The 19,972-nt window shown below is 53.5% G+C and overlaps 6 protein-coding genes across 6 annotated transcripts; 4 read left to right on the plus strand and 2 right to left on the minus strand.

Annotated features, from left to right (window-relative positions):
• Window positions 1-92: 92 nt before the first annotated feature.
• On the plus strand, window positions 93-1,545 carry AYO20_11144 (hypothetical protein; the record flags this gene model as incomplete). Its single annotated transcript, XM_022649397.1, has 5 exons — window positions 93-328; window positions 385-599; window positions 700-1,047; window positions 1,127-1,244; window positions 1,302-1,545. The coding sequence occupies 5 exons, from the start codon at window positions 93-95 to the stop codon at window positions 1,543-1,545; spliced, it is 1,161 nt and encodes a 386-aa protein (XP_022494612.1).
• Window positions 1,546-5,521: 3,976 nt separating this feature from the next.
• AYO20_11145 (hypothetical protein) lies at window positions 5,522-7,398 on the plus strand (the record flags this gene model as incomplete). The annotated part of the gene is made up of 9 exons (XM_022649398.1): window positions 5,522-5,738; window positions 5,795-5,847; window positions 5,953-5,960; window positions 6,023-6,116; window positions 6,194-6,361; window positions 6,426-6,477; window positions 6,530-7,008; window positions 7,064-7,217; window positions 7,265-7,398. 9 exons carry the CDS (start codon window positions 5,522-5,524, stop codon window positions 7,396-7,398), a joined length of 1,359 nt encoding a protein of 452 aa, XP_022494613.1.
• A 5,702-nt stretch (window positions 7,399-13,100) lies between these two features.
• AYO20_11146 (hypothetical protein) lies at window positions 13,101-14,296 on the plus strand (the record flags this gene model as incomplete). The annotated part of the gene is made up of 2 exons (XM_022649399.1): window positions 13,101-13,488; window positions 13,581-14,296. The coding sequence occupies 2 exons, from the start codon at window positions 13,101-13,103 to the stop codon at window positions 14,294-14,296; spliced, it is 1,104 nt and encodes a 367-aa protein (XP_022494614.1).
• Window positions 14,297-14,658: 362 nt separating this feature from the next.
• AYO20_11147 (hypothetical protein) lies at window positions 14,659-15,501 on the minus strand (the record flags this gene model as incomplete). The annotated part of the gene is made up of 1 exon (XM_022649400.1): window positions 14,659-15,501. The coding sequence occupies one exon, from the start codon at window positions 15,499-15,501 to the stop codon at window positions 14,659-14,661; it is 843 nt and encodes a 280-aa protein (XP_022494615.1).
• A 1,512-nt stretch (window positions 15,502-17,013) lies between these two features.
• AYO20_11148 (hydroxyisourate hydrolase) lies at window positions 17,014-17,406 on the plus strand (the record flags this gene model as incomplete). Its single annotated transcript, XM_022649401.1, has 1 exon — window positions 17,014-17,406. The coding sequence occupies one exon, from the start codon at window positions 17,014-17,016 to the stop codon at window positions 17,404-17,406; it is 393 nt and encodes a 130-aa protein (XP_022494616.1).
• Window positions 17,407-17,990: 584 nt separating this feature from the next.
• On the minus strand, window positions 17,991-18,456 carry AYO20_11149 (hypothetical protein; the record flags this gene model as incomplete). Its single annotated transcript, XM_022649402.1, has 3 exons — window positions 17,991-18,179; window positions 18,233-18,274; window positions 18,328-18,456. The coding sequence occupies 3 exons, from the start codon at window positions 18,454-18,456 to the stop codon at window positions 17,991-17,993; spliced, it is 360 nt and encodes a 119-aa protein (XP_022494617.1).
• Window positions 18,457-19,972: the final 1,516 nt, after the last annotated feature.

Here is a 19,972-nt window from a genome sequence, read left to right on the forward strand (position 1 = left end):
CAAAGCCGTTAACATCAAGATCAGGGCTGGACTTTGCATCCATGGCTTGGACAGACGCGTGCAAGCGCCAGAGAAATGCTGCAGTCAAGGCAATGTCCAAGAGCAATTGGATCAAGTATATTCCCGCTGTGGAAAGGGCGAGCGAAGAGATGATTCTCGCCATCCTCAAAGACGGCGAGCGAGGACAGAAACCCCTGAATCCGTTGCCTTACATGGCCGGAGTCGCCAACAATCTCAGCTGGCTAATTGCATACGGGAAAAGTGTGACCGACATGGGCGGAAGTTCGTTCTTTCGAGGTTTCTTCGACGCATCACAGCAAGTCACATCGTGAGTGAAACCTTTGTCCACAATCCAAGAACATGGCTAAATATATCATTCAACAGAATCCGGTGGTCGACTCACCAGTGGACGGATTGGGTCCCGCTTCGTCGTCTTTTTCCCAGTGTCCATGTCACTCGAGCCATCCAGGCAAAGGAGAAGCGAAAATACTATCTTGACAAATTATACGATGCCATGGTCCAGGATATTGAACAAGGTCAAGACGTCCACTGTATTGGAGCAGATGTCATCTTGGACGAGAAGTCCCAATTGACCAAAGGTACGACGGTTTTGCTCTCGCCCTGCCCTTTCGCATCCTCTTGTCGGGGTTTCTCAGTCCTGCTTACCCGCTGACACATTGCTCTCTTTCTCACACACAGAGGATGTTCAAAGTGTTTGCGAAGGCATGATGCAAGGCGGCAGCGAGACCATCGCAGCCACTCTTTCGTGTGGACTTGGTGCTCTTGCAACAGCCGAGGGACAGAAGATCCAGAAGGAGGCATACGATGCCATCTTTGCCGAGTATGGCTCAGCCAAGGCGGCGTGGGACGCGGCGTTTCGCGAAGAGAAAGTCGAATACGTGGTCGCCCTGTACAAGGAGATGATGCGCCAATATGTCGTGGTGCCACAAGGAGCCGGTAGAATGACAGCCAAAGATCTGCCCTTCCGTGGTACCGTGCTGCCCAAGGGTATCCTCATCTTTATGAACCTCGAAGGGGCGAATCATGGTAAGCCCGACTATTTCAGAGCGTCGGTTTTCTCGCCGCTATTTCACAGCGTCGGCCACTAACTCGTGTCCGTGTTCAGATAAAGAATGGTACGGCGAAGATGCAGGGGAGTTCAACCCTAAGCGTTGGCTGACACGGGAGAATTTGATCAATGACAAGGGCAACACTCCTCATCTCGGCTATGGAGCAGGGGCAAGGTACGCCTTTGATCCATCTGTTCCAATGTCCACCTTCGGCTAACCAGTTTGTTGTAGAATGTGTCCTGCGTGGGCCATCTCGAATCGAATTTTATATGGTCTGTTGGTGCGTATCATCATCAATTTTCAGATCACCCACACGCCAACAGCACCACCAAATACTCATCCGACCCAATTCAACGTAACACCTAGATCCTCGGTCGCTCGGCCGGGTCCCTGGGGGGCGATATTTACCTCCAGGTCGAAAGGGTCGAGCCTCGCCACGCACGAGACCGATGACATGCTCGAAGTGGTAGAATAATTCGCATAAAGGAAGTGGCGGACAAGCTTGTACCGATGTCGAGTAAAGCACATTCAGGATAGAATACCTTGCTGAATAGTTCCGTCAGACGATGGTGATCAGGGCAACGTAGTTTGACGTTCAAATAATTCTAGCCAAGTGGATCTGCCAAAGGTAAGAAAATCTAGGTCAGACTTGTCTATTTCCGAATTTAGTACAGAGGGAATCTTACATCTAGGGCACCATTTAGCCTGTCAGATTGAATAGGCTGTTTTAGCTTTGCTTAGGTAGCGTAGGTATTGCGCAATTGCCTTGATTGGGCGTGGTTGACAGACGATTGGCCTGATCGACAGCACACGCTGAAGTAAAGCTGTGTGCCATGATGTTGCCTCGATTGACCCGATCAAGGTATCATCAATGCGTCGAGTCAGCGAAACCGCAGCCTGGAAGATCGTCGCGGGCATGCCAGGGTACGAGGTTGCATTCGCACGTTGCCTGTCGACTCACAGGTCGGCTACATCACGCCAGTGGTGGGCTGCTTGGAAGGCCATTTGCTGCAGGTACTCGAGAACTAGAAACGGGTGTGCTCTGTTCATGCCCAGCCCCCCACCCGCGCGCTATGTGAGTGAGCGAGGTATAACCAGGTGTTGGGTGGGAGGCGTGCTCGAGAATTGCTCCAAGAAACCAGGTCTGCTTGTGCGGAGAAGGCCAAAAGATAAGGTCCCTGGCACCGATGTCTTTTCACGGCCCCTGGGCGAGGTTGAAAGATGGTTGTTCACGGTTGTCGCGGAACTTGAGTCCCGGTGGATCGCCCAAGCGCCGCCAGGCCTGCGAGGCCTGTGCACCCGTATTTCCGCGCTTCTGCTTCGCGCCGATTTGGCTGGGCATGGCTGACCTCGACCACTGATCTTTGTTGCCGCCCAGCCGTGGCTTGCAGGCTCCTCACCTGAAAAATGCAGCTTAGGCTTTGCGAGGTGCATGTGCGAAGGTGCTTCCGGTCCTCCACTTCAGCCGCTATTGAAGAGGCTTCTACTGCGGCGTCGGTGAAATGTGTCAAAGCTCAGCTGCTCCGTAATGTCGTAATCCCCAAGTGGATGGAGTCTTATACTCTATTGACACTGGAGCCCTGACTCTTGATCACGATAATCGGCGAACGCGGCAGTAAGAGTGGAGCTGGAAAGCTGGTCACAGCGCCACTAGAACAAACATCTTATCGTACGTACGAGGAGTAAGTCAGCAAACCCTGGTTCACTGAATATGAATTCCTTCGGATGGTCACCAGGGTATGACACTCTGCAAACATGAAGGAGAAGGGCGGAATGCTGAAAGAACTTGTTTGCTCCAAGTGTGCTATTTGGCAATGCCACACCACAAAACAACTATGCAAGCGTCAAGTAAATTGTATCTCCTCCTTGCTGCCGAGCCCCACGATGGTTCGTTTCGTGGGATTACGACGAGGGAAGATTGTCCGGGGTCTCAGATTGGTAACTTCTCCTTGCGTCTTTTGACAGAGGTATGAAATCCGGGCTTTGGGCCATGATCGTGCCGTTGACCCACAGGACGAGGAGAAGCTAAAGCCACTCCGCATGGGCTGCATTCAGTGACATTCGAGACCAGCTTCAAAAGACCTTGCCCTTGTAGCTGTTGTGTTTGAGGGCGTGACACGGCAAGCTTCTTTTCTATGATCCTCCACTGGCACGTTGATGGGGCTGCCTGGGCACGCTACAGAGAGTTCGTGTCGGCGGAGGAACAAAGGACCCCGTAGCTCGTTAGCTTTGCATACATGCGGTACAGTACTTTTCCGTGGGGAACACGTAGGTAGGAACCGAAAAGGAGAGGAGGAGAATCCCCAGTTCTGGATGTTAGGCCCAGGCAAATTCCAAGCTGCTGGCATGGCGGGATCTGGGATCTGGGCCTCTTTTTTTTGTGCACCAGTGTGGTTGAGGCAGCGTTCTGTCGGACGGGAACACCACCAGTAGAATTGTGGAAAGCAAAGAAAGGACCCTGGTAAGTACGAACGAGACAAGACGAGCTCAGAGGCGGTTGACAGGGAAGACAGAGCACGCAGAAGCCACCAGTGCAAGTCGCAGGGGACCAAAAAGTCAAGGTCGATCACTAGCGCCAAGGCCGACGGGCCACTCAGACGTCGTGCCTTCGCCTTTTCCCTCCCATCACACCTGCGCCCATCGCAGCCATCCGCATCCAATTCGACCTACTTTTCCCCTTCAACAGCTGCATCCATCTTGCTCCTCCTGCGTCGTAGCTTGCATTAACTACGTCCGAGCCTTTCCCATAACTGACCCTCCTTTACCCTCCCCGTCGCCCGTGGGCGCTCACCAAGCCGCACCTGTCCCTCTGCCATCAGGCCCCAGAACGCTGCCTTGCCGGCTTACTCGATCGACTGCCACTCTGCTACTTGGTTGTCCCCATTGGGCACCGCGATTCCGAACGGACCCTGTCTTGACGCCTCTGACACAAGCCCATTGGGTCCATTGTGTACGTGTTCTGGTTGGTCCAACACCCCTGCCTGTCAATGGGGAACGAGAAGGAGGAGGAAGGGAAGGACTTTTGAGTGCTACCCGCAGTCGTCCTGGTCGGTGGTTGCTACCATTGAATCGAAAGAGTCCTTGAGCAATACACAATGTGATGGGAGAGGAAGCGCATGAGAGAAACAAAGTATGGTGGATAAAAGTGCTGACTGAATCGGTGGTGTGGCCGTAGGGTTCCCATTACAGCATCACGTCGCAAAACAAGGCAACAATCCAACAGGACTACCCCTTCTCCTCGCCCAAATCGTCGCCCAATTGCAATCACCTCCTGATCACAGCGTCAAGCACGGCAACAAGTCGCAGACTCCACTCTCTCGTTGTCCTCGTTTGCCCCGCCCGCCCCGACTGGCCATCGCTGCCTTGATCCAAGTTTGTTCTGTCAAGAGAAAATTTTATCCGGCCAGACGAGCAACCTCGAACTCGTACCGCAGGAGATTCGGTCTAAAGGCGCGCCGCTTGAGGCTCTGTCAGATTTGCTCTGCATTGTGTTGCGCCGTGTCAGAGGAAATCCTGTCTCTTGTCCCCCCCTCCTCCTCTCTCCGACCATTCTGAGGCCCTGAGAAAGCCGCTCCACCCAGGACGAATCGAGCTCTCTGCGTTTTGCGTACAGCTCCAGACAGCCCTTGTACTACTCAGGAAACCTTGTTAGCTGCGCTCTCTCCTACCCCCTCCCTTCCTGCATTTTCGTGCATGCGATCCTGATCTCGTAGAAGTCAACAGTCAAAACTCGCCGTACGAGCTCTCGGCAATCGATTATCATGGGTCTGTCCCCTCCCTCCCTCCCTCTTTTCCTTCTCATTTTCGGTGGCCCAAGCTAGCCATTCCGGCACTGGTCTCTCCGATCATCACCCTGTCCTCCCGCCCATGTGCTTGTCCTATCGACATTGCACCAACTCTGTCTCTGCCCAACATCATCTTCACCGTCTCTTTTCCCTTTCTTCCTCTCCCCATCCCCGAGTGTCTGTTGGCTAACGTGGTGAGTTTTAGTAAGTGAACCGATTTTCTTGTCCCCGCGCACAAGTCGAGGTTGCGACGAGCAGGATTGGAGGTGAAGTTGATTCCGGCTTCACCACGACCATTCCCAATCAGCCTGGGTCCACTTCTGCCTTATGAACTTTGTGGCAGACACACGAATCAAACGGAACAGATTCACTGTCACTTCTGTTTGAGACAACAATAGCGTGACTTGACCTTCACTTGCACGTGTCACTCGGCCCAGGACTCACCTGCACGATCCTTTAAATTCGACCTCTCTCCGCTCCCATACTATGATCACCATTGCTACCCAATATTCTGACCGTTTTCAGAGGGATCGATCAGATCGTTCTCGTTCTCCCCGTCGCCGATCGCGCAGTCCACGGCGCACACGCCGTTCCTACTCCCCTCGAAGCCGCTCTCGCAGTCGAGGCGACGACTACCGCCGAAGTGAGCGCCGTTCAAGAAGTCCCATGAGCGGTGCACCCAACCCAACCGGAGGATACTCAGGAGGGTCAGGCTACGCCGGTGGAGGTCGACAACCCTCTAGGACGTTCGAAGACCGAGCGGCGGCAAAAGAACAAATGATGCAATCAGTACGCGAGTCTTCTCAACAAGACCGTCGTGTCTATGTGGGCAATTTGGCTTACGACGTCAAATGGCACCATCTCAAAGATTTCATGAGACAAGGTGAGTTCCAAGGTCTTTCGTGAGATTCACAGCTGTTTACTGACGGCCGAAATTAGCTGGAGAAGTTCTCTTTGCTGATGTCTTGACTCTTCCGAATGGAATGTCGAAGGTGGGCGCCATTGTGTGATGCGGCTGGTTCTACTGGTCTTCCTTTTTGGTTATTTTTGTTGGACGTTGGATTGACGGGTTGGACCTGGTCCACGGGTTAATGTAGGGATGCGGGTAAGTGCTTGCTACTTTTGCCCTTTTTGTATGCGCGGGACCTCTTTTCTGACTGAATCTAGGATTGTGGAATACGCAAATAGGGAACAAGCCCAACAGGCTATCCAAACACTCAGCAACCAAAGCCTCATGGGCCGTCTCGTTTACGTTCGAGAGGTGCGCAACCATTCCATCGACGCGAAAAAAAGGCTCGCATCTCCCAATCTTGCTGACTACGTTCGTTTTTCGAATAGGATCGCGAAACCGAGCCCCGTTTCACCGGCCCTTCCGCTCGCGGCGGCTTTGAAGGCGGGCGAGGTGGCTTCGGATATGGCGGTGGTCCTTATGGTGGTGGTATGGCCGCTGGTGGTGGCGGAGGTGGTGGCGGCGGTGGCGGCGGCCGACAGCTCTACATCTCCAATGTCTGTTTACTCTTTTCCTTTTGATGTCTGCTCTTGGAACGATCTATTGACATGGACTCCCTAGCTCCCATTCAACGTTGGTTGGCAAGATCTGAAAGATCTCTTTCGCCAGGCTGGTAAGTGGCGTCTTTTCGTCGACAAACTGACATTATATCTTACATATTGCAGCTCAGGAAGGAACGGTTATTCGGGCCGATGTGCACCTGGACCCAAGTGGTCGTCCTAAGGGGACCGGAATCGTCGCCTTCGAATCGCCTAACGACGCTCGTAACGCAATTCAACAATTCAACGGTTATGACTGGCATGGTCGCGCCCTAGAGGTCCGGGAGGATCGCTACGCGGGTAGTGGTGGACCTGGCATGGGATATGGCGGACGAGGAGGGTTCGGTGGCGGGTTCCCCATGCGTGGTGGCTACGGCGGTGGCAGAGGAGGCTTCGGTGGCCGTGGAGGCTATGGTGGTGGTGGCGGCTATTCCCGAGGAGGGTATGGCGGTGGGTATGGAGGAGGAGGCGGCGGCAGCAGCGGCGGCGGCGGCGGCGGTGGTTATGGTGGTGGTGGCGCGGCTCAAGAACCAGCAGCACCCAACCCATTCACCGACTTTGCGACCTCTGGCGGCGAGAGAAGCCAGACGATCTACGTGCGAAATGTGAGTTGCTTCCTGATTCCAGCTGGAGAAAATTGACAAGCTCACCGCGGCGCAGCTTCCTTGGTCCACGAGCAACGAAGATTTGGTCGAATTGTTCACCACTATTGGCAAAGTTGAACGTGCAGAGATCCAATACGAACCGAGTGGACGATCTCGAGGAACTGGTGTGGTCGAGTTCGACAGTGCCGACAACGCTGAGACGGCCATCTGTGTGTTCACTTCCTCTCTCATCCATGATATGCGCTAACGTTGGCAGCGAAATTCACCGGCTACATGTACGGCGGTCGACCTCTTGGACTGAGCTACGTCAAATACACCAATACCAACGGCAGCGAAGCGATGGAGGGTCAAGAGGCGACGGGCGGCATGACTCAAGATCAAATGATGTGACGGGCAGGCACATGACGACGTGCTTCGAAACTTCTTCTCTGATGGATAAGTGTCTGTCTATTCGATATGCGAATCGACGTCGCCCCGGAGGTCATATCACTCGATCACCCGGGCCATTCTCCAGACTGTACTTTTACAAGATATTGCTTCGACAACTCAACACACGAGAGACCACCACGCCTACCCCGAGGCTTTTCCGCAAAGCCCTCGACGCCGGCCATTTTCCTTTTCTGACTTATCAAAAAAAGTTGTGATTTTCATTTTGCAGTTCAGGGTCATCATCTAGGAGACCAGGGAAGAGATTGAATGGGAAGCTGGGGCTTGACTGTGGCCATGTGGAAAATGGAGAGACTTTCAGATTGGGACCATTACTCTCTTCTTCTTCACAGAAAGACGTGGCACATGGAGCGGGCTAGATAGGTGAATACTCATGAGAGGACTGGGACTGGAACACGAGAACCCTGGGCAGGAAAGATTTGAGTCACAAAACAACACAAACAATGCAATGCGTACGGATAGCTGGGACAACAGGCTGTGTGTATCTGGTGTGGATTGTAGAGATCCGTTGATGGTATGGTGGCAATGGTTATTCTTCTCTCCGGGCCACATCGCGGTAGGATATCCATCACCATGACCGACAGGCACAGACGACCCCGATTGCAAATGGACCCTCCCACCCCAGTACGACTCGATCAATCACGGCGCCATGGCTCTACTCTATCCCGGCAGCGAGCGATGACTGTACAGGACTTTGATACTTGTGAGCATGTGTCAGGCGGACGGACCCCGTGGACAGCCTCCCTTCCCCCCTGTCGCGTCGCCTAGAATTGCACATGAAGGAGGCGGTCTGTCCCAACCCTTTGTCGCCACAGCCTGACGCCCGATTTCTATGGTCGATTGGAGCAAAAGGTTGCATTTTTCTCGGACGGATCAGCGCATTTCCTTGGGAGAAGGTAAGCTTCCCTATTGATGGACCAAGGTTGATTATGGGGGTATGTGGCATTGCTATGCTTCCAATCCGCACTTTGGAACCAGGTCGGAATAAATGGCCAGGTGAGTTGGTCTCGTCCACTTTGTTTTTTGCTTTTTGCTTTTCACAGGCTATTTCAGATGGATGCTGGCCATCATCCCACGAGTAGCCGCTGGCAGGTCTTGATCACATCTATTGCTCAATGAGCCAGAAAATCGACCGCTAGTGTTCCATCTCCCCTCGGACTTTTGTTCCCTTGCAAGAAGATGTATTCTCAACTTCTGGATCCCGGGGAAAGCATAGCAAAGCATAACAACGAAGTCTAGACCTTGCATTTTCGACGCCATTGGATAGGGGGTGTATTGGCGTCCTGCACTCTATGGCTTCCATCCATTCCTTGGTCGGCATGAGCCTCAAGGAGAAGCCCCCCCCCCCCCCCCCCCCCCAGAGAGACGAGGAGGAGGAGAGGTGTGTGTGGGTATCTTCTACCTACTCACTCGTACTTGTCCCGGCCCTTTTCCCAGAACGTGAAAACACGCCCTCGAACGCCCCCCAGATGCACCCTTGTCTTCAGTTGCTGGAGGCACCGGAGAGGGTGAGTCAGTTTAGTCATGGTGCAAAGCAACCAACCTGGGCTTGCCTGGCCTGGCCACATCTACCGGCTAAAAGAGAACGAGATGGTGGGCAGGCCGGCCAGCCAACCACTAGCAAAGCAGGACATGGGATGTGATTTTCGATCGTGATCTACGAGGGGGAGGGGAGGGTTGTGATCGGGCGTTTGTCTGAGTGAAAGTGATTGGAATCGTGGATCGTGATTTTGACTCGCGACGCCCCCCTTTCCCCCCCCTCCCTTCCCCATGGCATGAGTCCCATTGTTAGAAGAAGAAGAAGAAGAAGAAGAAGAAGCAAACATTTGAACAAAGTAGAATCGGTGAGCGACGAATCTACCCATCCAAGTGGCGGATTTTGAGTTCCTAGTCCCCGTCGTGATTGTAACTCCGAGTTTACGAGGTACTTGGCAGTCAGTCACAGACTTGTGTGCTTGTGTGCTTGTATATCACATCCATCCCTACGAAAAGGTTGATAGATCGATTTGTTGAGGTTGATGTTGAGGTGGTCGACTTAACTCGTACAAGTAAGTGGATAGATATTAGGTCAAGTTAGCACAAAGTCAAGTTTCTTTCCAAAGTTTCTTTTTTCTCTTTTTTCCTTCTCTCAGTTTCCTTTTTACCTAGGTAGGTAGGTATACCTAAGGTATTCAGATGCTGTTCGTTGTTAGTTTTCGTGTCTGTGCCTGTGCATGTGTTTGTGTTTGGTCCTTGAGATCATCTGGTTATGATCTACAAAGAGTACCTGCCGTGGGTACCCATCTGCCCATCTCCCCATGCCTGGATATCCATCTTTCTCGATCCGTGCCCGTGTGCAATGTCCGGTGTCCGGTGTCCGGTGTCTGATGGATACTATGCTTTATGATCGGGAGGGGAAGGGGAAGTGGGAAGGGAAAGGGAAAAGAGGATTCTTGGAAAAAAGTAAAAAATGTACTTTGGACTTGGACTTGGGACTCGCTCTGAGTTGAGTCTCTGCTCAGTCGCCCTCAGTCACTCATGGGCCTGCCCCATCCATCCAGCAATAAGACCCGATTCGATGCCATACGGGACGAGACGATATGGTTTGTTCCACTCTGGGTGGACTCACTCGGCCCGGTTCAGAATGTTTGCTACAGTCCCCGCTAGAGGGTCACGAGTGCTTGAGCAGTAGGAAAAAAAACTAAAGCTTAAGGTAACTAAGAGTCGGTGGGCGGGTGGGTGTGTGTTGTGGATGTCAAGATCGACGGTCCCAGTTGGCTGATATCAGGAGCGTAGAGCGAGCGATCAGTGTGTGGAATTCAGGAAAGAAGGTACGAGTAGCCGCCAGGTCTGCCACCCGAGCCTGCGTCTCCGGGAAAGGATGGCACACCTCACTCAACCGCAACCGCTTCTTCCCGACTTGAACGGATCTGGCAGAAAGAATTTGCTTGGGAAATCTTCTTATCTCGGCCCTGACGACCATACGAGTAAGTAAGTGTATTGCTCAGGCGTCACGGCCTGAACAGGTCGAGAAAACTGGTGGGAGGGGGGCGAGGATTCGAGCTGGATGGGCGAGGACAACCACAAATTGGGGGTTCATGGGCTCGCCGAATTCTCAATCGACTCGTACAGCCAGCCAGCCAGCCACCGAGCAGACCGAACTGGGGCTACCGGGGCACCGGGGGTTCCTGTCGTAGTATTGTATAGGCTGGGCACCCGGGCACCAATCCGTAACGCAGGTGGCAAGAGCAGGCAAGACGAGTACCGAGTACTGGTAGCTAAGGCGTCTGACCTGTACCCTGACGCCGCTGCAGCCTGCGAGTCACTGCATGCAACTCGACTCAGCTGAGGTGGGTGTTTGCGACGACGGGGGAAACCCATGGGCTTCCTTATCAAGAACGGTCCATACATTCAGTTTGAGGGAATGCCATCGCCGACAGAAAGCTCCTGCAGTACGAAACATTACAGCCATCCTGAACCCATGAATAGGACCACCTTGAGAAGGTCATTCGGCCCCAGTAGCCTCCTCCATCTCGGCAGTACCCAGGGTGGAGGAAGGTCAATATACGAGTAATACTCATAAGTCGTGTCGGGGGTGGGCGTGGGCCGCAGCTCACGCTACGGAGTCGCCCATGCATGCACCATGCGCATCGCCGATCAAGGGAGGGAGGCGTTCGAACTCGTAGCTGTCTGTAGTCGGTAGAACTGTGGACTTGGGACTTGGGACTCGGGGGGAGGCTTCGAGCTTGACCAGTCTTTGCGACTGTGATTGTGCATCCCTGGACTTGGAAGACTGGGTCATCTCATCTGTGTGTGTGGGCCATTGGGAAGACCAAATTGTCTGGACACTGCATGTTCTTGCTTTAGTGCTTCTTTCAAGTGGGTGGCTCCTTTGATACTTGTACGAGGACTTGGACTTGTAGTTCCATCCTCACATGGGGTCCTCAACATTTCCATTGCCATGTTTGTAGGATCTCTTTCTCCCCTCTTTCTTAGCGGAAAGCCACAAAGCCACAAGCCCGGAACTTCAAGGCCGAGCACCATCCCTTTCTGTCAGTTGTAACGGCTGCTTTTGTACCGAGTACAGTGAGATGCTTCACCGCCTTTTTCCTCTACGTACCCAGTACCATGAGATGCAGCACGTCAAAGAACAGGAATATGGCGCATTGTCATTCGTTCTGAGAGCCTCCTAGTCCTACTCTTTGGTGGGATTCGGAGGAGAGAAGTATAGATTTGTATGTGTCCGTGGCTGTCGGAGAGACTTGGGGGAAGAGGCTCGGGGTGGTGGTGATGTTGGTGTGCCACCAGGTGTCGATGGTGACTCGTAGGCCAGACCCTGTAGGCTGAGAGGGTTGAGGGTGTGGATTTTGGCATAATTATTGTTGAGAATTCATGGACAGGGACAGGAAAAGGAGAGCTCAAGCAACAAGCAGCAAGGCTTTGATGGGAGGCTAAGAGGCAACGAGGCAAAGAGGCTCTAGGGAAGATTCTAGCCCCCACGACATCAAGCTACTAATTAGAGTTGCTTGTAGCTCTCTGTTATTAGGCCACGGCATTTGCTACCCGCACTGTGCCACTTACCACATATTATTACTCAGTCAGACACTCTCATTAATCAACCGACACGCTCTTACACGCACGTCGATGCCACCTATCCCGACAATGGCCCATCATGGCTAGCCTGACGCATGGAAAAGTCAAAGGCAACTGAGCGACTCTGTTGAGATCCGAGGATATGCTTCATGGTGATGGGATCTGCCTTGGGTCTCATAAGCTCAAGCTGGATTGGTGCCAATCCTCCCCCCTTTTCAAGCGAGCCTCACAGCCTTGGTAGACGTGCCTCTCACAAGTTCCTTGCTGATCCAGCAGTCGAGCAGCCATCGGATTCGTGATCCTGTAAAGATCTCCCTTCTGTCCTTTCTTTGCGATTCATTGTTTACAAGAGGTAGCCTTTAAGCGACTGTTCGCCCGTTCGGTGAAATTTTTCTACATTATGGGGATCAACATTGTTGTCAGTTGACCATCGCCACAGAGTCCGTCGGATTTCATCCATTTCGTACTGACAGCTCAAGGCTCAAGCACCGACTTACATGAATACAGTTGCCTGACATGTATCCCGGAGATACGTTACTCGGGGGCAGACGTTCTTGAAGCAAAGGTATCGTCTGCGACAGAGCCACACGAATGAAGCAGTTGAGTTTCGGTCAGAGGCGTCCCGAGTTCCATACTTCACCGACCAATACTGTCCTGTTGCCTCTCTCTTTGATTATAGCACGGACTGTCGGTGATGAACTTGGGGTCCTGCAATGACTGACATAGATGCTGTCAAGGTATTCATTTCTTCGACCGAATCTGCCGTCAACTAGTCCGAAGGTGGATATGACCGACAATATAAGCGTCATTGGGAATACGAATGTCAGTTAGTGCGTGCCCACTTACTGAACATCAATTGGCAAACTCAACGCCCTAGCGGCTTTAGCCCAGTGTACCATTCTACCTACACTGCTTCAGGAACTGGTTCATCTTAAACAACAGGGACGGGGACTCGGTCCCTACTTCATGTCTGTGGCAGAAATTCTTCCTAGAAAAGGATCTCCCTTCGCAAAGCTTCGAGGGTCCTTCACGTTCCTCGTCTCGACCTGTTTTCCCTGGTTTCATCTATCACTATGGTCAAATTGGACACGGCGCGCGCTTTGGGCAAAGCCCTAGTCCAGAGTCAGCCTTTAGTGGCCGTTTTCTTTGGGGGTACAGGAGGTATCGGACAAGTGACGCTGCGTGCACTGGCTACCGCCGAAGCTCAGGGCGGTAAAGGGCTCCGGGCATACGTGGTGGGGAGAAACGCCCAAGCGGCCGAAGACATGCTCGCCGAGTGTCGTGGAATCTGCCCACAGGGCCGATTCAAGTTCATCCAGGCCCAAGACCTTTCTCTGCTTGGCGACGTCGACCGCGTTTGCGCCGAGATCATCCGTCTGGAGAAAGACGAGGGTCAAGAAGATTCCCGGGTCGACTACCTTATGGTATCTCAGGGGGGAATGCCTTTTCTTCCGCGCAAAGGTATGATCTGCACATTGCCGGCGGAGAAACATCAAACCCCCTCCTCCCCGTGGCCGCGCGAGTTGTGCTGACAATACCACAAAATTGAAAAGATACGAAAGAGGGCATCGACGTGACCATGTCGCTCATGTACTATTCCCGCATGAGGATCATCACCAAGTTACTGCCACTCCTCCTCAACTCCCGTCTCCCCGCCGCCACGGTGGTGTCGGTTTACGCCGCGGGGACGGAGGGGGACCTGGACTTGGACGATCTGTCCCTCCGCGACACGACACGGTACAAGTACACGCGGGCGCGATCGCACATGTGCTACATGCACACGTTGTTCATGGAGGAGCTGGCCCAGTGCCACCCGGGGAAACTGAGCCTGGTCCACATCTTCCCCGGCATCGTCGTCGGCCCGGGCTTCCACAGCACAGAACTGCCCATGTGGTTCAGGATCCTGTTCCACTGGGTTGTTCTCCCCCTGTTTGGGCGCCTGTTGACCGTGCCTCCGGCCGAGTGTGGAGAGCGCATGTTGTCGCTCGGGTCGGACCTGTACCCGGCACACCCGCCTCAAGCTTCACCAACCGCCGCCGACGCCGCCGATGGTGGTAGTTCTCAGACGACGACAACGACAGAGGGAGTCATCACAGGAACATCAGGGACGCCAGGCAGTGGCGTGTATTCGCTCACCTGGAATGGCGAGAGCAACTTCAACGTCAAGGCATACCAGAAGATCAATAGGGAGGATGCGAGGCTCAAGGTCTGGGAACATACCGTCAAATGTTTCGAGGTTGTGGAAGCAGGAAAGGTCTTTAAGGAGTGAGTACAGAGTGAGTGACTGGGAAAGGGAAAGATGAGAAGGAGGGTGGTAGAGTATGAAGAGACAGCAAACTTGAAACTGTGTATTGCAGGTCTAGGGATGCATCTCTGTATCATATCTATGTATAGTATTGAAAGATAGGGAAGGGCTAGAGGAAGGTCTGGCTAGTGTCTGCTCAGCTACCCTGGTAACAGAGCTCTGCATCCCAGGAACGGCCATGGCCTACAATAATAAAGACTTCATTCTCCATCTTTGAGCTCTCTCCATTCTTCCCTCCGGCCTACCTAGAGCTCTTCTCACTCTGCCAGGACCGCTACACTTGCCAGTGCGTTTGTGAAGGTAGCGTGGGGTTTGCATGTCCATGTTTACGGCTTAAGGTCGCAATAGACCTTTGTTGCTCTCTGTTTGAGGTCGCCATACGGCTTGATGGTCTTTTTGACACCGGCCTCGTCCTCGACCTCTTCCTCGTAGTCGTAAGTGTTGAATTCGCTGACGATGGTCCCCTTGAAGGGAGGAGGGGGCTGCGACCAGACCTTTGTGACGGCGTCGGCGAAACATTCGATCTGGATGCCCCGGAAGCCTTGCTCGGCGGCATAGCGCATCAAGAACTGCGCGAGGGCCTTCATCAGTCCTTTCCCCTCGGCGTCGTGGCGAGTGCACGTCGCGTTGCGCATGAGAACCTGCTTCTCGCCCGTGGGCTGCCAGCTGGTCGGGTCGCGAGGGTCGCGGACCTCGAGGACGTGGTAGAAGGTCCCGAAGAGGGGGAGACAGGCGATCAGAGGCCCGATCTGCTCCCCGTCCAGGGGGTGGAAGCCGTCGTACGCCAAGGCGATGCTGACGAGCGGGAAGTCCATCTGCTCCGCTAGCTGGTCCGCGTCGAGTGTCGTGTCCTTGAGCTCCCAGTACAGTTTGCCCCCCGTGGGCTTGGACTCCTCCCGCCTGAACCGGTACTCGAGGTCGAAGACGCCGAAGCTGTGGCCCGACCCGATCTGGTGCCGCACCAGGTAGTCGGCCGCGTGGTAGCTGCGGTACAGCCGCTCCGTCTTGGCGTCCGGGTAGCACACCGGCCACACGGGCGAGTAGAATAGGTTCGTGTGCACGACCAGCGCCTTGGCCCATTCGATGTGCTCGTCCGTCAGTCTTCGGATCTCATAGCGCGGTGGGAGGTTGGTAGGGTTGGTCACGGTCGCGGCGGAGAGGTTCGTCATGTTGTGCTGAGTATCTAAAAGACGGTTGAGGGTCTCTTACTTTGTCGATCGTGGAGGGGTGAGGACTATGATATAGATGATGGTTAACGAGAGAAGGGACACAGAGTGAGGCAGCTCAAGGAAACCCACAGCACACACACACATACACCCGCCTTCCTCATATATAGCCCGCTTCGCTTCATTACCGGCCATGGCCTCCCTCATCGAAGCGTCCACACTCCACAAGCTGATTTACCTCCTGGGGCGGTATTATGACCAGGCTGTGGGGAGGAAGGCCTCGGCGCGTATCATGTCAGCAGGGACACAGAGCCCATAAACCGTACCAACTACCTCTTTTGTCATTCTTTCCGCCTTCAGGCTTCCCATGCTCGACGTGAAAGGAAAGTGCAAAGCTTAGACTAAACAGAGGCTGGAGCCGGGATCCTGTTGCCAATATTCAAAGGGCGGAAACGCGTGGTGAATCCAGAATAGTGGTGCGTCTCACTCTGCGTATCTGTACAACGCCACACGCACCCAATCGAGTAGTGAGTCGTTCACGTGCTTCGCAACCTCGTCGCGCTACGGTCGAGCATATCGAATATTGTTGTAGAGCACTGATAGGAACTTGCAGAAAGGAAAGTCAATTTGGCCCGTTGGTGCCTGTATTACATCGCAGTCTGACACAAAGCGGTGAAAATGGTCTGTCTGCATGTCAGCGTCCTGACCGTGAAAGCGTTTCAGGGAGACTTCCGAGTACAAGTCACAAACCCTTCTTTACTCGTATGAAGTCTTGTGGTGTTAGGCGGACCTGCACTAGCAAGACTAGGTAAGCAAGACGCATGGGCTTGAGGGATCCAATCATCTCATCCTAGTCGTTCGGTCAATTGGCCGATATTGATATGGCCGAAGCTCACGGCCACCATGAAGAACAAGCGCGTGTCAGGCATCCATGCGCCGTCTTCTTCACTGCATGAGGCTGTGCATCAATCACGGTGGTGGTCATCCTGTCGTCGAGTCTTCACCAGTGTCGATAAAGGTCTACAGTGGCGAAGGTGGTTCGTAATGGTCTCGCGATATACGGGCACATGTGGACAGCGTGAGGACGTTTGTGAGTAGCGGATGGCCAAGTTCTTGACTTGGCGGGGGTGGAGATCTGTTCCCTTTGGCCGCGGACGGAAGATATCAGGAAGTTGAATAAGACGAAGATGAGACAGAGACATACTGATTAAGTCACAGCGGAGAACCAAGGTTTCTTCACGTCTCTACTCGGTATGTTGAGACAATTGATACCTCTGGTGCTATATACTCCTCCGTACATCTGCCGATAAACAACGCTCGACCCTAGCTGCTCCACCGATAACGATGAGGTGCAGGGAAACTTTGGGACCAGCTGCAACTTTCTTCTTTCGTCTTGACGTCGTCGGCCTCCTCCGGCCGACTTGGAACTCAGTGACAAAATATTTATTCATCTCTTTGCACCACCGAGACTCTGTAGCGCAACATACTGTACAATCCCACACTCAGTGCTGCACAATGACCTCTCCGATCACCTGCCATGTCCTCAACACGCTGTCTGGGACGCCTGCGGCCGGCCTCAAAGCCACATTGACCCTGCTGTCGTCCAACAATCACACATCTTCCCAACCTGCAGTGAGCTTCGCTGCCGTTACAAATGAAGACGGACGCGTCAAAGAGTGGGAGAAATCTGCCGGCAGGAGTGTGTCGGATGTTCTGGAGGGGTACAGCCACGGAGAGCGAATCGCTTGGAGTATCAAGTTCGAGGTCGGTCCATGGTATGAAGAGAAGGGCGTCGAGAGCTTTTGGCCCGAGGTCGAAGTCAAATTCTATGTTAAAAAGGGCGAGCGGCATTACCATGTGCCCGTATTGGTCGGTCCGTGGACCTATACAACCTACAGAGGATCTTGAGGTGCATCTCTCGACGCAAGGTGCTGTGTTTTGTTGCACCGCTAAACAGCCTCCACCACAACCCCGGTTTTCTTACTTGACTCACAGCAATCGTCGGTGCTGCGTACCCCTGAGAATCGAACGCTCCACACTGGGTTCTGCAGCGCCAAATGAACCGAGGGCATTTGGCATTTCTGCGACGCAAGTGCTAAACCCCTAGAGTTGCCACGAATCCCTAGTTCCACCATACCCGCATATACATACAAAGCTTCCTAAAAGGCTAAGCGACCTGCAAGTCTCTGACGAATCCGATTTCCGTTCCTCCATGCTCGAAAATCTGCAACCTGCCATGTCCCCAATCCTCATCTAGAGTGCTTCGTTCGTCCAGGCACGCAGCACAGCAGCTTCTCAATGCATGACTTGGAACCTCTGACTGGACCAATGTGTGGTCCTCGTGACATCCGGCAGACCAGCCGACCAGCAGCGGGCCTCTCGGCTTTTCCTTGGGGAGCCGAACATGTTGGGTGACTTAAGAGGTCATGTGGACTTTTCTGATGAAGAACTTTTTGCAGCAAGATGCTGTTCCCGGCCATTGTGACGAATGGTCACCGGGGACGCTTGTAATGGGACGCAGACGCATGTGCGAGGTTGTGCCTCCGACTCGAATTGATGGTGACAATTTCGTTGATGTCGCAGTCCTCGTCCTCGGTGCCACTGCTGACCCTGTTGGACATGCGCATTGTTTGTTGCCTTTCATATTGTTCCGACTGTCGTTTGAGGTCTTCTATTTGCTCCTGGGACCTGCTGTAAGCTTCTTGTACCCCGTGAAGGTGGCGACCCAGCTCACCTTGGTCAACTCGGGACCATTGATGAGGAATCCTTCTCGGCCCTAGGCTCCCGTCAGCTTGTGACCTGTCACAGGTGGAAGAGGTTCCCTCATACACGATATGAATATGGCCTCACGGTGGCAGAGGGTCCGAGGAAGTATTGCAACTGTCGAAGAACAATATGTCGAGACAGGCCATAGCCTGATATCCAGTAATCTCTGGGTGGACTTGTTGGTTGAGGCATTTGGGTTATGAGGAGGGGGGTTGTTGGAGCGGTGTCAACCTGACACAAAACGTATAGTTATGGGACGACCGGAGCTGGTAAAAGTTGTGAGCTCGATACTTAGGCCACCTGACCTACGGAGATTGAGATTGTGAAGTTGCTGCCATGATAGAGACCAGAATGCAGTCGATGGTGAGAGCCTCGAAGGAGATATAAGGCTTCGGAAGAGAGGGGGTAGGGGCAGAGTTGCCGCGGCCAATGACCTCTGTGTAGTGATACGGCAATGGAGATTGGTTCTCCGAGCGTCTTGATGCTTGGAGTCAGAGTTCCAATCCAACTTGTCCTGCAACCCTTCGACTAATGGTTGCCTTGCAATGGCTGAAGTCTTCCACGCCTGGTGTCAGTGAGCCAATCAGCGCAGGCAATGTCAGCCGCCAGCCAATCACAGCCGCCGCCTCCCCTTCGCACCTTGACAGCCGTTCGCCTCACTTTGACCTTCATCGACTCACCATTTTCCTCGCTCCGTCAAGTCCATTCCTCCATCCTCTCCCAGATCACGCTATCCAGGCGCCCGTCCAACCTTAATCCGTGCCTGTTGAGGCTGCAGAAACACGCCAATTCCTGCACACGTGTCCCCGGGGCACCGCACTCGGGCCTTCGTTTGCAGAGGTGGCAGACAAAACAGAATGAATTTGCCAGTGGCACGATATCCGATCGACACTTCTCTTTCCTCTTCATGTCCCTCCAGATGGCCCAAGTGCCAGAAAATATGCGCCATTCATCTCATACCTACACACGGAAAGATCTGAAGAAAACGATCAGCAATGCACGGAATAACACTCTATCCACACTTGAGCAACTGGCGGGGACGGGGTTGGCGACCCTGCATCTAGCAGCTCAGCACCAGCCCATCAGCCCACGAAGCCCACAATGCCCCCAATGCCCACGGAACCTGAGGCGTCGGCGTCGGCGTCTTCCCTTTTGCACTGGCTCAGCCATTCCACAGGCAATAGTCTCATTGCAACTTCTGCACTATGCAATGTGCTATGCGGGACTACCTAATGCAAGCAAAGCTGTTTCTCACCGCTCAATTCTCTCGGTCCCCAAGGGCAGAAAGCGCCCACCGAATCCAGAGTCGATACACCTTTGCACACGTGGAATCCGGTTCTGGCTTGGTCCACCCTTTTCCTATAGTTGTCTGGATGCTGTGGCGGAGTCCAGGTTCTCGTATCACCTTTGTTTCCACAAATTACTCTGACCGGTGCCCGTCAGGCCCAATAGCCCTGGAGACTTTTCAGAAAATGCACTGTTTCTCGAACCTCTCACAAATCGCCGAAGCTTTACAAAATGCATCCTTTAATCCAAGTGGATTCTTATTCCTGCAGGCTTTGTTAACACCACTCATTCCGCTCAACGTTGAGGCCAGCTAAGCGTGATTGGTAGCATTTTTGAGCCCTGGACTGTCCCCAACCGGGCCCTGAAGGTCTCGCTCCCAGAAAGCTCCGTGCTGATTCTCCTCTTCGGTCAAAGCACCAAT

Source organism: Fonsecaea nubica, assembly GCF_001646965.1.
Source record: "Fonsecaea nubica strain CBS 269.64 chromosome Unknown Scaff136, whole genome shotgun sequence".
In the NCBI taxonomy this organism is placed as follows: domain Eukaryota; kingdom Fungi; phylum Ascomycota; class Eurotiomycetes; order Chaetothyriales; family Herpotrichiellaceae; genus Fonsecaea; species Fonsecaea nubica.